General features: G+C 32.3%; 1 protein-coding gene across 4 annotated transcripts in view; it reads left to right on the top strand.

Moving 5' to 3' along the window:
- LOC118197446 (uncharacterized) overlaps window positions 1-18,572 on the top strand; it is an 873,067-nt gene that overhangs the window by 555,144 nt on the left and 299,351 nt on the right. For all 4 annotated transcript variants that reach the window (XM_085827733.1, XM_085827736.1, XM_085827734.1 and 1 more), the window contains exon 3: window positions 12,044-12,358. In XM_085827733.1, coding sequence (XP_085683859.1) covers window positions 12,044-12,358 — 315 coding nt within the window. The remainder of the gene's footprint in view (window positions 1-12,043; window positions 12,359-18,572) is intronic.

Below are 18,572 nucleotides of genomic sequence, written 5' to 3'. Positions count from 1 at the left end.
TCTTGTGGGCAGAAGGCGAACATTGCACGAATTTATGACTTTCGCTAAGAAGTCTGTACTTTTCTGAAGTGCAAAGGAACTAGCTGTTTATACCCTACTTGTTTTCCTACCACGAGTAATACCTTGCTAAAAATAGCGCTAAAACTTTATGAATGATAGTGATTATGTGATAATGAAAGTCTTTAAATGGGTTTAATTTACATAATTTTTTTAAATGGTATGTTACAGAAATACTAATAAATATATATGATAAGGTGTATTATCATGAGATAATATACCTTCTCATGTACTGATTCATGGAATTACATAGCTATTTAAAGTATCTAGGATGGCGAACGAAATGCGTTTGTTGTACATTCATTTATTATTGAAATATTACAAAATGAATGTATAGTTAACTACCTGAGCATGAAAAGTGAATTTAGAGCAGAATGTTTCAATGCATCGATCCTTTTGTTTCACTATCTTCTCCAAGCGTAGTTTTCTATTTATTAAACGTTCACACATACTCCGAAACTGCACGACATATAGGTGCACGATTACAGCCTTGAGGTGCATTTGCAGGCTTCCTTGAAAAACCTTAGCTATTGAAAATTCCAATTCATGTGATTTCGTTACATTGATATTACATTGCATGAGGTGTCGTTACATGTATGTCCATGGGATTTCGTTACATTAACATCCACGCTATACAGAAGCTACAGTCTTCTCCTTTCATAACTTTAATGAGACTGATGTGATGTGTGAATGACATTAAACATCTCATAAAGGGAGTCAATAACACTATTTGCAGTATGTGACTATTTCTGTCTTGCATGGACCACTGATTGCATAAAGGGAGAACTGTTGCCATTTTCAGAAGTGCGGCTATTTCATTGAAACCGTCAGTTCTCTAATGTAGACCCAGTGACTCCCAATGTTATCCCATATCTTGCAAACTGCTGTTTTGCGTACACAAAATGAATATATAGAAAAAATATAAAAAATAAAATAAAATTACTTCCATGTGCAAGTAAAAGTTTAACTATTATTATTATATTCAGAAATATAAAGTTTCTAGTATATTTTAGCACATTTCGATATATATACCATCAGTTGCTTGACAGACATCAAGATGATAGTCAGTTTTATTCCATGCATTTTCGAACTATCTCCGGAGTTACGGTTTCAGTTGTACTTATTATTCGACATTTTAGTGGCTTATATCGGCAATGGTTCTCTATGTAAGCAATATTTTCAACGTTTCCTAGACGGAATAATCTAGAGTTGTAAAATCTAGATTTCATGGAAGACACTGGACGGGGCTACCCTGTCCATTCCTTGAGTAGGAGAATATTTAGTTTAGCCTGCATGCTCCGTTAGCCATTTAGCAAACAAACCTCTCTAAAAATGACATTTTTTAACTCAAATTTAACGCAAGAATTATTTCAGTAAATTTAAGATTTCATTATGCGATAAGGTTGTGAAATCTGGGCATTCTTTTCCAGTGGCCTTGCATTATAAATATATGATATATTTTGAAGCTTGCTTATTTAAAATTTAATGTATTAATATTTTGAGTTTCTATAAAATTATCATAGGTTTTAAAACAAAGACCATATCTTAGGTTTTAAACTGTGCAAATACATTGTCATTTCTCCCGGAAACGAATAAATTAGATTCGTTTTCCATGCATCATAATGTAAATATGAAAAATATCTTCCTTCGCTGAAAATTTTTGCTTTTTATCTCGTAAAGTAGGTTTCATTTTAGTTTTGTTGTTTAATTTGCTATTTTGCTCTCGCGCGCATCTCTCGCCGTAAGTACGGTATATTTCGTTTTCACGGCAATTTTCGTATTTCAGATTTACCTATAATTCCTCCATCTTATCACAATATCACCGCAGAATTTGTTTTATTTTTACTATTCATGTAGGTATATATACATATAGAGTAATAAGCATATGTGTTTTTAAAATGGTAGGAAGCAATATAATAAGTTTAAAGCAGCCATTTAAATGAGAAGTAGAAGCAGAATTTGCTTTTGGACCAGCAAAATGAATCGGTAATTTACTGATCTAAAAATGGATTGCATTTATTATTTATACAGCAGTTTTATTTTTATTATCCTCCCTTTTGGCATTTAAAGCTTTACTATTGTTCCTAATCTTTTACTAAAAGAACTGGAGATTTGCAGACTGTGATTAAACACTAAGGTGGTCATCTATTATTTACAAGCTACAGTGCATAAGATTAAGTAGATTTTGCCCTTAATTTTTAATTGACTGATAGCACCAATCTATTCTCACAATTTCTTTTTTAGTCCAAAGGGGCTATTTACCCAGAAGGAGTCTTAATTTCGTTTTGCCATTTTGAGTCGAATCACGATAAGCGTTGTTTCACTTTTCAAGTTGTTGCAACCAAATAGTATCACCCTGTATGATATTTAAAGAAATTAAATAATGAAGAATCAGCATGAATGCATGTATGTTTTTCACATTGTCAAAAAACAACGGTACCTAGAGACATCAAAATTTGAATAACGTAATCTTTCATCGAATATGGGCATGCAGAAGCCTTAATTTGAAATTGAAATTTGTTTTATTATCAATTTCATATGTACTCGAATCTCAAATTTACCAGTTGTCTGTTTTATATGAATTTTAAAGATCAACTAACTTAAAACTTAATGAAATCGTTTTACGGTTTTTGATCTCAAATGAACCAGGAGAACGAAACATATTTTCGTAAACATATTAATCGAATTTTATGAAACTTTAATTCATTTTCCCATGATGAGTTCTGGATTGGAGTTTCAATGAAAGGAGATTAATTTTTATTAGTATAACTTTGTATATTTTACCTTTAGCATTTTTATTTTTCGAGTTTGTTCTAATATGAAGTCTTTCTTTAATTGGATTTGATTCGATATTGTGTTATACCTCTCATACATGGTTGCAATTATTATATTATAGAGGAATTGCCTTTCTTTTACTTCAATTTACTAATTAATTTAGATGCTTTAAGTTTATTCTACTTCAATCCTGCAGCTATAGCGCAGGACGGTTAAACTTTTTTTTTAAATTCTAATTTTCAGTCTAATTTTATATTTATTTTTATGAGTATATATATTTAATTCAGAAAAAGAGTATACGAGACATTTTATAACATCATTAATTATGCAAAATAAAATTACGTTTGTCCAAGGAAATTAAACATATTAAATATTAAATATCAGTATTAAAACCATTGTTCCTAATAATAATTTTGATTGTATTAAAATTGGTATATCACTTGCAATCAGCTAATTAATTTTAAAGGATAACATGATTTTATTTGAGCAACCTCTGTAAATAGAATATTGGAAATAATATTATTTACTTGTGCTTATTACGACAGCATTACGTTTTTTTCTTACCTTTGACATTTACAAACAAGGAATAACATTATTGTATGAGAAGCCTTCGAGAAATAAATATTGGTAAAAAACATAAAAACAGTATTATCTCTTAAATAGCTTCTTTAAAAATTCAATTCCCCAAAACAGTCCCATTAAAATGCTTAGCACAAAACTAAAAACTCAGAACAATCTCTAAATTAATAAATTTCCACCCATTTACACTTCATCAAAATTTCATAAAACACTATTAAATTCAGCTGTAAATTTAATGGAATTTATAAGCACAATAAAAGCGATAGTTAATGAATTTCAGTGAATTTTTTAAAAGTCTGCGTTTTTGTCTTTTCTAACAGAAAACAAAATATAAAAATTATTGATTATGATATTGAAATAAATAAAATAATGAACTTTCACCACAGCTATTCTAGTATACGGTTAAAAATATTAGCTACTACTATTTGTTTTAATTTGTTTGTCATCGTTTTAATGGAAGTCCAGTACATATGAGTCCAGTACATAAAATACCTGTACAAATAAGTTAATTCCTAAACCCCTATGGTCTTTCCATAAGTAAGTTATGATATTTTGAGAATAAATGTTATCAGCATGTAATAAATAAGGTAAGTCAGCATTCAATAAATCAGTACAAATAAATGGATATCCTATTCCTCTATAATAGGCTATTTTTGTTTCTACTGAATAGCTAACTTGGTTGCGACTCCGACGTACTTTAGTCTGATGATGGAATTAAATGACATGCACCACATTATTTTATGATATCAGTAATTTTTATAATGCCGTTCATCTCATGGAGTTAACAATTAAATACTATAAAATTTGTAGAGACATCAGATATTTTTTGAGACCAGGAGAATTGAAAAATTAGCAAACGGCTTTGCCGGGAATCGAACCACGGACATCTGGAATACCGGCCCAGCGTGCAGAATGAAAGCTGGAGAAGTATCTTATATACCCTCCTTTTTAAGGGGCGACTGGGGTTTTTAGGGAACCCAGTTGCCAAATCCTGGGTGTGGAGAATGCTTATCCAACATCCTTTTAGTTCCGGCACCACTGTAGAGACATTATGATTTTCTTTTTAGAAGTAAGAGAGATTGAAAAAATAGCAAACGTCTTCGCCGGGAATCGAACTGCGACCTCTTGAATACCGGTTCAGGGTGCAGAACCACTACGCTATGAAAACGGGGGAAATACCTTATAAATTATTAAGCATTTTATCAAAAAGTGAATTTTCTCTTTCACATCGTGATACTTACTTTCTGTAATTCTCACATGTTTAAAAAAATTTAATATGAATACCACTAAAAACCATGCCTGAAAACATACGCATCTGTTTGAAGGACTAAACACACTAAAAACAATTTATAATGATTATACAATATCAAGAGATGGTATTTCTGAAATATTTATCCCTATACATTTTGGAACCAATTCGTTTTCATGTATATAAATATATCATATGCTATAATTATATTAATAAAATATTACAAAGTATGTAATAGTGTTATATTATGTCCACATGTACAGTTTGTATCTTTAGTTAACAAAAGAAATACGGCTGTAAGTTTTCCAAGCTTCTCGTGTAGTACCTCTTAAGGGTTGGAGATCTTAATTTGTTTATTTTGTTCTATATATTTTAGATGTAATACAAATTTTGATCTTTGTCAATTGAGTGGAAGCAACGAAATTTCAAAATTCACATATATATCATCTGAATTTGAATTTGAAATTTCTGCCCAGTGGAAGAAATTGTTAAACATTCGATTTATTTTGTCAGTAAAGTATTCAGTGGTCTTACGCATTTCTTTTCTAGACATTATTTTCTCACATATTTATTTCATTATAATTAATATAAACTATCTTCCAACTGGGACTTTACTTTTGTTCCATTTGGAAAATTTGGTTTCTCAAGATCCATTTTAGGACTCCAACATCGCAAATTCTTGTGCATTCTAACTTATTTTGAGAAAAAGTTGAGAATTAGTTGTTATGATCTTAATCTTACATTCATGCTACATTTTAAGTATGCTGCCTTTAACAAAATATTGCAAAATTGGATTACCTATGTATCTTGAAAGGGTGTCTTTCGTAATAAATGTTTTTTTGATGAATGCTGATATTACTAATATTAAAAGTGCTGATTTATTTAAGCTTACGAACGGACGTGAGAAAAAAAGTGGACGATGGCGAGCAGTGGCCGAGCAGTTACGATTTCCAAACACTGATAGTTTAATTCTGATAGGGTACTTTAGGAATGTGGCGCAGGTTTGACATGGCTCTGCCAGCATTTTATTGACATAGCAATTTAAAAATTTGTTTCTGTCCTTCGTAGATGTGGTTTTAATACTAGTGAAGATATTATGCGGGTACTTTAGAAAATGTAATAAAACTCTTCCCAATTGATTATTCACCGTCTTATTTATAAACCTTATGAATCTCGATTGTAAGCCAGTGGCGATTCTAAGTTCTGTGACACTATAGGGAAATATACGATATGTAGGGTTCTATATGTAGGGTTCCGTGACACTATACATTGATTCTAAGGATGTGACACTATATGAAAGAAATTTAATCATCTTATTAATTATTATATAAAAGTAATTTTTCATCGTATCAAATCCTGGGACAGTACCTCCTGTCGGCCTTATACTAATGCCAATGCTACGCCGTCATAATCCTATACAGTTCCAGTCTTGTACAGTGTCAATCGTATGAACGAAAAGTGAATCCTGGCGGATGGCCTCGCAAAGTAAGCAATTTCATCGTTTTCTCGGCATGTAATATAAATACGAGAGAGTTTTTTTTTCTCTGAATGTCCTTCGCAAATGCATCTTTATCCTTAAGCACGCAGTCCTTGCAATATTGGCGCCTTCCAGTGAAGAAAATAGTATTAGCTTTAAAGATTTCAGTCCTTTTATTATTAATGGGTACAAATAATTGAAGAGACTTTCTTAATTCGCAAATGCATGTTGATCCTGAAAATTTCTTGTTCTCATCTTTAAAAAAAGTTTTAGATTTCTTGCCAATAGTGATTCGGAGTTTAACTAAATATACATTTAACAGTGCAGAAGTTAGCATATTGAATAATTTAATTTTAAGTGTGCCCTTAGGGAGAACAGCAAGAATTGAGGCATTTCTCCCGCCTTCTTGGGATGCCTTCGTGGTATGGTTGTCTGTACGCTGGGCGCGTATTCCAGAGGTCCGAGGTTCGATTCCCGGGGAATATTTTTCATCTCTCCAGCTTCCGAAATAAACCTAATGACTCTACAGAGTTATAAACAGTAATAATGTGTTATTAATAACAATACTTCAAAATTTTATACTCTTCTAATTTCAGTACTGGTAATTAAAATAAACGGATGTTCAATCAATAGCCACTATTTCTTTTTTTTGCCAACTCCTTCACAGTATTGAAACAATCTGTAATTCAAAAGAAAGGGAGAAAATTTTATTGTTTTTATGCAACTTATGCTACATTAAAAATGACTGCTTATAATAAATTATCGCATCCTGCCGTGAGTGCTCTCGAGAGATAAGTAGTGGCACGTGCAACTAAAACATTAGATCATGCGTGATTCGAAGGCATAGTTGAAATTTTACAGTTTCTGCTCCAGAAAGTTCAATGATCTTTACTTACCTTTTAGTTAAATAGCCTTTTAAAGGCTATTTAACTAAAAGGCCTTTTAGTTAGCCTTTAGCTGGGCGATTTTTATTCCTAACACAAAAACTCATTCTGCGATAAAATGAAAATACAGTGAAATAATTTTGAATAAAATGTTACAAGCATGGTGTCTTTTATCAGATAGTCGTAAATATGTACAATAATCGTTTGGTTCTGATACCCTAGTAATTGATTCAATGCGAGAATTATTTAACAAATTAAAAATATCCTAGAACTAATATGCCTTAATCTAATTATGTAATTCTAAGTAATTCATTATGTTAGCCATTTCCTTTAGTTTGATTGGTTTAGAGCTTTCGAGGATAAATTACTTTACTATCTTATCAGATGTGCTTAAAGATACATATTATGGTTTGATGAAGGTATTTTATTTTTTATTCGCTCTACGATTCTATGTTGCTATAGTAAGTATTATTATTTTGTATTGTATTATTCACATCTGTATTGTACAAACAATTTAATAAAAAAACTGAGAAGCATGAAAGAGGACCAGAAAACATGAAAATCTATCTGTGCATTCTTCCGTTATTTGGGAAGCAATTTAAATATTCCTGGTACTGGATATTCGAGTAGCTACCTGAAAGTGTCATTTACTCCAGGATATCACGCACGGAGAAATGTAGTAATTCTGTGCAATATTGCTACGGGAGTCTAGTAGTTCTTCTCAGGGCACCCGACTAAATAAATTGTCTTGGAGATATATGGCACATGCCTTCATTTATATTGCCTCTATCCGGGATACATCCGTTTCCACAAAGAAGATGACATAAAAGTACATTCGCTCACATTCACTCAGTCCAGGTCATAGGATCAAGCTGAATATTTCCAACTTAATTTTTTATATAAATGAATTGAAATGGATTTGCCGCTTCAGTAATTAAAGCGATTAAAACATCTGTCCATGCACCTGAATAGAAATCGTTTTGCCTTAGAAAGTTCACCATGAAGACATCCCTTAAGCAGATAGCTCTTGTGTGCTATGCTATATTTAAATAACCTAAACCAGTCCCCGCGATGGTAGTCATCTATTTATATAGTTTATGTAATGAATGTCTATTTGTGTAATCTTCAGTGCACCGACGTTTGATGGCCTAAACGCACTCACAATACATTCTGTGATGAAAAAGGCAATGTCTGCTGCTATATGTGAGCACAGAGAGAGAACGAGAGCCGAGTGGCCTACATCTAATCGCGCAGCTCATGTAGCTCGTCTTTGTTTTAGTTCCTGGCGTCCTGAATGAGTTAGCCCTTTTGGGCTTTCAAAACCTTTCTCATTTGTAAATAAAATCAAACGACTTTCTTTTATCTTGGAACATACTATTCAAATTAATGAAGCATTCGTGTCGATGAGAAGCCTTTATTCGAGTTTGGCATAATTACTTGACTATGCAATCAGTTAGAAATAAAGGTATGCAAAGGAGCTGGAGAACAAAATCGAATAACTAACGTAGTCTTGACTGCTCAATAAGTTATCTCCAAACATAGTCTCATATATGATGCATCAGTTAATGAGATAACGACAGCGAGTTTTACTTTTACGAATGCTTATAGCTAAAAATCATACTCTATGAGTTAATAGTAAAATAATATGAATTCGGTTCCTAATGTTAATATATATATATTTGTATCGTAAGTAATTCTAAGAATTATTTTACAGCATAAAATTATTTCAGCTCAAACAGTATACCTATTTAAAAATGAAAACCATGAAAGTGCAGTTAATAATTACATTTCAAATTCAATTAACATGCAGATTTTTGGATTAAGCATTTTTTATCGTTGACTAGAAGGATAATACTTATATGAGTGACTTCATATGAAAAATCAGAGTTCACATGCTAACAGCAGTAGATCAGTCACTCACGTTCATAATAGTAGTGTATGAATCACGAAAGCAGACAGCAGCCGGTGTGCGATTTTTTTGATGGGGTGGGGTGGAATTTAATGGTCCCTGACGTCTGTAATCCTCAGTCAGAGAGCAAGCTCTAACAGCTCTGGATGACGAAATTGACATGTTAACATCCATGCTTCAGTGATTCGAGGTCACTAAGTACAGAGATCAGTGAATTATTCAGCTGTGTGGAAGTAATTCGGATGCCACGTGTTATATATGAATTAATGAAATTCAGGCTAGAAACAGAATAATATATTTCTGTGTGTCAAAAATGAGATGATTAATTGGAATATGTCTTTTATTTAAACTAATTCAAAACAGGCTTTTGTCAACGATGTTTATTTTTTTAAATTATAACCAGATTTTTAACTATTATCTGTATAAAATAAATATTAGGTATAATTAGCGATAAAGTCACATACGATTTAACAGTTTAATATTATTTTTTGGGAGACCATAGAGATTCCACATGAGAGACTAATTTACCAGAAGTTCTGGTTTGAAAAACTCCTTTCTGTTAATACTTCTAGTACTATAAAAATTTGAATGCTTATATCATTGAATGCATATATATTGTGATATCTGTTAATGCATGTAAACTTGCAATTTATTCTTCTTCCAGTTTCTAACCGCGAATCAAATCGTTATAAACTATGCTTAGCAGCAATGACTCTTTAAGCAACGTTGTATATTTGACTATTAACGGTTTTGTCACCTGAATTACTTTTCTAAACATATGTCGAGGTTCACTGAAGGCCCTAAAAGTTCCAAGATGAGCATGCTTAATATTGGTAGCACATTCCGGGTTCGTTTTGGCCCCGATTGTGCTGGCTACTTGAGGTTTAGGGACTACTTCTTATGTAATGTGAAGACGAGAGAGTTTCCCTTAGATGTGATGTGATGTGTTGTATTTAATTATGGCAAAGCACACGAGGGCTATCTGCCTAAGGGGAGGGATGTCTTCGTGGAGGACTTTGTAAGGGAAACTGGCTCGTATACACGTTACACATGGGGAAAACCACGAAAACGCCCATGCAGCCAGCCCGTTCGCGGGATTCGAACCTCAGACCGAACTACCAGTATTCAGCGCTCGGTGGGCAGTTTCCCTTAGAAACCCTCTACTAAGATATCCCCACAACGGATAGTAAGCTTTGCCATAATCATTCAACAAACGATCATCTAGTAAAGGAAAAATTTATAATTTTCACATTAGGAATTTTTGAAATAACTGCATTTTATAAACGTGAAATTAAAATCACTAGATATCACGCTTCGTGCTTTATTCCTCATTTTATACTCCTTGCAGTGCCATACTATAGAATTTAGTATATAAATAGTAATTATAAATTATAATTTAAATTTTTAAATTGGTAATAATTAGTAATTAGTCCCTTAATGTTAGTCTAGATATTTTGCCCTCTCGATTTTAAAAATAATAATAATCTTTTCTAGACTGCGTCATTTCTAGATCAGTTCTATCATATGACTTTTACGTAACGATAATGTTCGTAACCTAATAAGAATGAACACACTTAATTCAAACGATGAACTTAACTTAATTCAAAATTTCGAGAAAAGAAACTTTCTCTTAATACACTGCCATATTGGATAACTGCGCACATTGCTCTAACCTCAGTTCTCGCTAAGACGCATTTTACTGCTTTTCTTTCTGTCGCAACAAAATAAAAAATGTAAATGTAACTGGAATATCTACCAATAATGTGCAAAGTATTTGTAGCCAAAATGTTTAATGTCAGTGAACGAAATGTGATTGAAATCTGCTACGACTACGTGTTATTGCATCTATACGACTTTAAATTATATATATACAAGTGTGAGTGTGTGTATAATGCAAACACGTGTGTATATAATGCTAAAAATAAACGAAGCAAAAACAGTTTAAATCACAGAAGTAAAATGCTTCACGATGATGTTAAAAATTTGAAATAATCAAAACAAGTTTGACCTGATACTTTCTAGACACAAGACTAGGCGTTAAATAATAGAAAAAGAATTGCATTATTTATTTTACTGTTAGTAAGAAGGTAAAAGAATTTTTCTAAACCTAACTTTTAGCCCTACACCCTTAATTATTTAGATAGTTTGTTTTGCAAATAAACGGAAACATAGCAACATAGCAAACGTTCAGTTTGACCCTGAAAAAAAAAAAAAAAAAAAAAAAAAAAAAAAACTTTAAAGCGATTAGAGCAGGAATCAGATTAGGCATTCCTTGTATGCACAACGCTGTTTTCGGAATTTGAGCATCAGGCTTTCCAATTTTGAACCGTCATGCTTCCAACTGCACAACGAAGGCACTCTATGAAAATGGAAAAAATTCCTTATTTTCTTCCCTTACCTTCTTTATCTTCTCTTCTCTTCTTATCTCTTAAATGTCTACTGGAGAGGAAAGAGATCCATTTGCTAAATCTAGATTGTAACGAATTATTATCCACCACATTTTACTTGCACCCCACAGTAGAATGGTTAGGCAATTTTGGAGACAAGAGTCAAGAAGAATCAATAATGCTTTTGCTGGTTTGAACTCTGGACGTTCCGATGCTAGCTGGAAGTGCTTACAATTGTAGCACAAAGGTGTGCGTTGTGAGAGGAGAAACGTCTTTATAAACTAAGTAGAAATTATTGAACTTAAAGTTAAGCAAATGTGTAAGTTGAAGCATTTTATTTATGGCAACAGACATATGAGCATAGATACGAATTTTGAATATTCAAAATGTAAGGTATGCCTTTTGAATTGCAAAATCCCTGAGCCGTCCTGATTAGGGCTTTTAGAATTCAAAATATATAACATCTTAGTGGCTAACGTTCCACTGCATGCAGCTGTATTTCTAATGACTTTTAATGATGCATGTATTAAGATATCATTTGGATTCTATATATTTTTAACATAGTCTGATTGGAAAGTACCGAAACTATCAGCTAATATAAGTAGTAATCGAATGTTAAAAATAACTGATAAAATCATTTGAAACATTATGCTCATTGAATTCTATGATGTCAACATTCTTTTACAGAATTCCACAACACTCATTCTTTTTCTTTTTTCTTTCCAGCTCCCCCGCGTAGCTTCGATTTCAACTTCACCAAGATGTCTTCCGAGGCTGTGAACTTCACGTGCGAGGCGGACGGCGTCTTCCCCATGCCCAAGATCACCCTCCTCCAGGTGGACATCATGGAAAGAGTGCCCACTCTCGTCTCTAATGTGAAAACGGTGATTAACTCCCACAGGTCGACGGGCGCCTATTATGTTCAAGTCTCCAGGGAGATCAGAGAAAGGGAGCTAACGGAGGAACCAACGCTCTTCCAGTGCATTCTCTCGATCCCGGGCACGGATTATGAGAACGAAAAGAGTATAATTTATTACCCAGGTAGGCAAACATTTTGAAAATTGTGCTCTCCCTTCTCATCTCTGACGGTGATTCCAACATTTCAAAAGGAATTCATAGAGATATCTTCTTAATGCCTTAAAATGCTTTGCATTATCTGTTATCTTCTTTGCATTATTTAAATTATTGTCTTTAAACTATCGATCTGTCCTAGAAATTACCTTCTTTGCATTTCGCTATTAAGCGCTTGAAACGTATTGATATAGATTTATAATACTCAACATTCTTTTTTCTCTTCTCTCCTATTTCTTATATCATTTTCTATAGAATGATTGGGAGGTACGAAAAGAGAAAATTTCCTTGTTTTTAGAAAGTTTCCTTGGCGTTTGCTTAAACAATGTCAGGAATACCCCAAGAAAAAGTATTGTCCATAAAGACGGATTACCTGATTATTTATTTGCAATTTTTTAAGCCTCTTACTAATTACTAATACTTTTGTGCAGAATAAAGCCAGCACTAAGTAGTAAAATATTTCCTCTTTCTGACTCTAATCTAAATCTCACTCTAGCTCAAAAAGCAAAAATGAACAACTAAGCATTTGCTGCTACAGATTTATTGCATCTTATATTTAACTGTCTCCTCGTTATATTTCCAGAAGTCTTCTCCATTTTTCTTCATTTTATCCTTCAGAGTTCCCTATTTCTCTATAACTCATTCGTTTTGGTATTTTGTCGCAATTATTCATTACTTATATGCGTTTAAATGTTTCTGATAAATGAGATAATATGTAACACCATGTAATTGGGTATATTCAGAATCAGTAAGTGTATAGTTTCAAGAAAGGACTAAAATTAATACCAGAACTACAGCAATTGTATTACACAAGACAGCTTAAATTTTAATTTTTTTTATAAAATTAAAGATTATTTAAATGTAACATACATTTACTTAAAACTTCTGCTATTGTGGACTCCATATGTAGTTAGAGTGATAATTAATAGTTTAATTTATCTGTACGATGAATAATAATCATAATTTGCTAATCATCATAAATTTATTTGTTTTTGTAAACCTGAAATCAATTAAACCTCAATATTCTATCTGCGAATCGTTAGGCAAGGGTTACCTTTTCTTCAAAACTAACAGATTTTTCTGAGGGAGGTGTTGATGGTAAGATGCTGAGCCATCTGCAGTTAATCAAGTCCATCTGGGAAGGAGGTTTTATTGAAGTAACTTTGGGGAAATTCTGAAAGGAGACGACCCCTCATGTTTAAATGCTTGAAAACTGTATAAATTTCAGCGTTAGTTAAAGATGATATTTTCCAATTTTTTAAACTTTTTTGTCAATAACCGCTTAAACGGTCGACCGAATAAAATACTTATATAATTTCTTTAATGAACCCAGATCGGGCAATTCTTCCCACCCAGCTATTAATTAACGAAGACATGTATTAATTGCATTTAAATCGCTTAATGTGTTAATCATCAGAAGACATATTAAATTTGAAAGAAAAATTAAATATCTTACGCATTGCCGAAGGGCAACACGCTGGTGCGTCGAAGATCAAATATTTTATTTTGGACAGTGGCACCATATTTCATCAACATCGTTCAATATATCCATTAAATTTAAGAAACATATATATTATTCTTTGCGGAGTAGAAACACATTTCTTTAAATAACTGAGAATTTTTTATTAAATTTGAAATAAAAGTAATTTACGCCTAGCTGAATGGTAAAAATAAATAACTACATTTGGCTGAAATATAAATAACTTACGCTTAGTTTAACATTACCTTTAAATCTCCAAATTTGTAAATATAAATTGCAATAATTTTGCGCAAAATATGAAAAAGATAAAAGAAAACTCAAAATTCAAAATTCGGGCTTCAAGGTAAGCATGTTTGTGTGGAAGGCTATGTGAGTTCAAAATTCGGTAGCTTTAGGTGCCGCCGTTTTCAATAACATGAGGAGCATACATATATGTTCTTCAATATTTAATAATAGAGATTTCTTAGACAGGTTGAAGTATTGAATCATTAATTTGGAATACAAATAAAAATGGCAGGCATCGATGTCTTATTCAGTTTCTAGCAGTTTGCTTCAAATTCATGTCACAAAATTCAACTTAGGATAAGAATCGAGGAAAATAGGTCGGCTCAGAAATCGCGTTCCGGTTCTCTTTTAGATGGAAACGGATTCAGCAGAGAAGGAACGGAATTTAAAATGACTTGAGTCAGCTGCGCAGCTCTGATGGAAGAGTGCTGGAAGTAAGTTATTAAGGGGATTCGATTGGTCGCAATTGCTCCATTATCTTATCTCGTCGCACATAACCGGAGTAATCGTGCTCTCTTATCCGTCTCCATGACGACGAACACCAACACTGACCTTTGGTCACGTACGCGGGCGTGCGTCAAATTTGTACTGACCAGTTCTTCTTTCTGTTTTCAAATGCTTGTTGCCTCTTTTACACAAATCTTTCTCACCGCCAAGCTTCCTCTATTTAAATTCAAGAGATTATAATCTTTCGATTAACTTTCCTTTGTGCTTCTTTGCTGTAAAACTAACAGTGTCATGTAATCTACTGGAGCCGTGAATATTTAAGGAATAATTATATGATTATAATTTCCTTTTGTTAACAACCTTTAACAAAAGGCAATCTAAGTGCATTTTTATCATTAATATTGATAGATAAAGGGCAATTTAATTTTGCGTTTTACATACAATTGACGGAGGAATTTACAAAACCATAAATTTATCTTGTACAGAGATATATGAGGTAAACAAATACATAGTTTTGACATAATCGATTACCTATTGGATCATTCAGTTCAAATTGAAAGGACAGCCGATGGAAATTCTTAATGATGTCGCGTAAATAAATATTGATTTTTCCTTTAATAATCTTTGACATAGTTGTCGTCTTAAAAGTTTAAGACAGTGCAAATATTTATGGAATTTAAGTGTGTTTTTAAATGATACCGCACATAAAAATTAAACGACCGTTTTATCGCTTTTCTGCATAACTATAAATCACAAGCTCCAGTTGAGAATTTCGAAAAATATTGCCTTCCACAAAATTCTTGTCCTCAAAAAAAAAAAAAAAAAAAAATCTGTTTTAGTTTTTAAGAAAGTGCATAATTTTATATTCTGCAGTTTATTAAAATTTCATTTAAGTAGCTAATGAATGTAAGTCGGCCGCACTCCACTTAATAAACATTTAAAATCTATAGAGAAGATTTCCGTTTAATAAATTAGTCCTTGTATCAGTTTCGTAAAATATTTATCTGATAAAACATCCAAATATGAGCATCTAAAGATTATTTTTTAGATTACCTACGAAGGAAAATAATTTTCGCTTGAATGCAATCTTTAAGGGGATTTGGCAAAGAAGCAAAAATCAGTGTTCCCTGTAATTATTTATGTTGTCGCTTTCTTTATTATATACTCATACTATTTCTTTTATTAGTATCGCTGTTAATTCTTGTATTATTTTACTATATAAAAAGTCTGAAATTTAACCAAAACAGATATCTGAAAGATACTTGAAAACTTTATTAACGGAATCTTACTAAACAGCCTCAGATTTTTTTTTTATTTTATGTATTTTTTGTTTCCGATCTTAAATGCTATTCATAAAATTCGCTTAAGCGATATTTAACCAGAGCTGCATTGAAAAACCTATTAATTCGCCAAGAGAGCTTGAGTTTTGCTGTTTCTTTACACACTGGTCTTCAAACAATCAAAGAAAAAATTATTCTTTTAATAAAATCGTAATATTTACTGGCATATTCGGTTTAGAAAAATAACATAATATTTGGCCCACCTAATGGTTTACTTTATATGCAACCTAAATATATTCTAGTTTTCTTTCAAATGTTCCTTGGAAAGAGAGTCTTCCACTTTCCTTATTGTTGTCTAAACTAATCTAACACAATCTTACTTCTTACTGGAGTGACTGTAGTAGAACGTAGAAAGTATTGGCTTTTCGGTAGATATAATAATTTTATTTCAAACTTTAAGTAGTATTTTTAATATTGAACTATTAACAGGGAATCATAATTAAATACAGTGAGCACTTTCTGAGATGACCACCTACGTTTCCAGATGATTACGGTCTTTTGTCGAAATGGATTTCTTAAACAGGTGATATTCAGTACTAGTGCCTGTTCACGTTCTCAGAAATATTGGTCACTTTCAGAGATGGTCTTCTCAGAGAGAAAATATTTACAAGAAGGACATGTAAAGGGCATAAATAATTTGCTTGTACTAAAGAAAAACTATATTTTTCCATCTCAAGCAGTTTTGACTATCCGTAGTTTGGAAATATTAACCGCTCTGGTCAACGTGCGGAATTTTCATTACATAGATGTCTAATATAGTATTAATTTGATGAAACTTCTCTAAAAATTCTCTAAAAAATTGATACATATCGATGCTATGCTTGTTTGAGAATTTTGAAGTGAACCCAACTTGTCAGTATACTATTCATATTTCATTTTCACGAAAGACAAATATTACGTTATAAACATTATGCTATCGGTATATTTCTTATAAATTTTTCGTTCTTTTCCAATTCGTATTACTTCATTCATTAGTGGCTGAAGGGGAGAATATTTTTCAACATCATTGTAACTTCTTCTATATTGTTAAGCCTATCATAGTTGTTTTTTACAATGAATGCTGTTTTTGGTCCTATTGCATTACAATAACTAGGACACAGAATAAACAGAGGCTGGGAATAAATTACATGCAATATACGGAGACAGTTTTGTATGCGTTTTCTGAATGAAGATGCGTTTTTAGTTAATACAAGGAAATTAGTAGCCAGACTGAGAACGCGGTATGTGAGTTTACTCTGCACCAGAAAGGGCCAAAACCTCCTGCCAATAAAAGCTGCACTGAAATTCAGGAAATTTCGAGAGCCGCAAATAAATTTTCCAAAAGCGACTAGTCCATATTTGCATCTTAAAAATAGTGAAACAGGTTTCAAATGGAAAGGAACGTCTGATAAATTTGAAAAAAAAAATAAATGAAATAAATTAATTACTTTCCTTTTAGACAAAGAGTAGTTTTAATTTACCATATTTCATACATATATTTGATTTACATAAGAGCCTCACCACTTGACGCATTTTTTAAAGTTCGTTTCATTTATTAAGTTTTAAAATAATTTATTACTTAACTTTATTTTACTTTCATTTAAAAATGTATCTATAACAAATAAAAAATAAAAAATCGAGCGATTTCATTAGCGTGAAAACATTTTGTTTTATTTGAATCAGTGTTGAACTACTACGTACTTCTTACGCGTGATCGTATAAATCCAAAAGATTATGAAGTCTAAATGGATAAAAAAATGCGATAACAAAATAATAATACTACAGAATGCATAACGGTTCAAAAAACGGAGGCCATAATCCATTTAAAAGCAGCGCATTCGGATCCAGCAGCGCATTTCCGATGGCTCGTGTGATAAGAAACCGCTGACGGGCGATTCGCGTCTCCGTCGTAAGCCTGTTATAGTTTTATTCCGTAAGCCTAGCCCGACGATTAAGATAAGGGACTGCCAGGGAAGCCCACATTTTCGAAAATTTAATAACGTTCCTGTACGGTTTCGGAGACATTTGAATGCGTTTGGCCAACAACGAAGTGATTCGTCAGCTGATAAGACACGGCGCATGAAGCTTCTGACACGTTTATATTCATCCACTCCGCTCTGCTCCAGTCAACTGTCGAGAGCTTTTTGCTGCCCAAATAATGTAGAAAACGAAAGCTGTCGACTCGTCACCATAAGCATGTCCTCAGGGCTTTGTTGCTTTGCTGCTGTAAGAAAAGATGTGACGTGTAGTTGTCTGAAGGAAGAATGCGAGGCATATTATTTTTATGTTTGTTTTCGCTCTAAGCTGTTTTGTGGGGATAGTTTTTTGGAAATAACAGGACATTTCCAAAGCTAGAAGTCTAAATTATATTTAGATTGGACTCTGTTATTTAAGCTCTTTTATTAAGGTATTTTAGAGTACTTAATAAAGTGTAATCTTTTGCTAACATTAAATAATGGCGATTCTATATTTAATAATTATGACAATTTTAATTATTATAAATAATTCTAAAGTTATAAATTAAATTTAAATATTTAACTAATTTTAGTTAAGCATTAAAACTCATAAAATTTCGCTTTAAATTTCTTAATGTTCCTTTTGATTGATTTTAATTCATCAAATACTCATTTCCCCTACTTTTTACGTAATTTTT

The sequence above is a fragment of the Stegodyphus dumicola genome, chromosome 12 (assembly GCF_044657685.1).
Source record: "Stegodyphus dumicola isolate Sdum_Otavi_A_Nest chromosome 12, ASM4465768v1".
Taxonomy (NCBI): domain Eukaryota; kingdom Metazoa; phylum Arthropoda; class Arachnida; order Araneae; family Eresidae; genus Stegodyphus; species Stegodyphus dumicola.
This window is presented reverse-complemented; position numbering and strand designations above follow the sequence as displayed.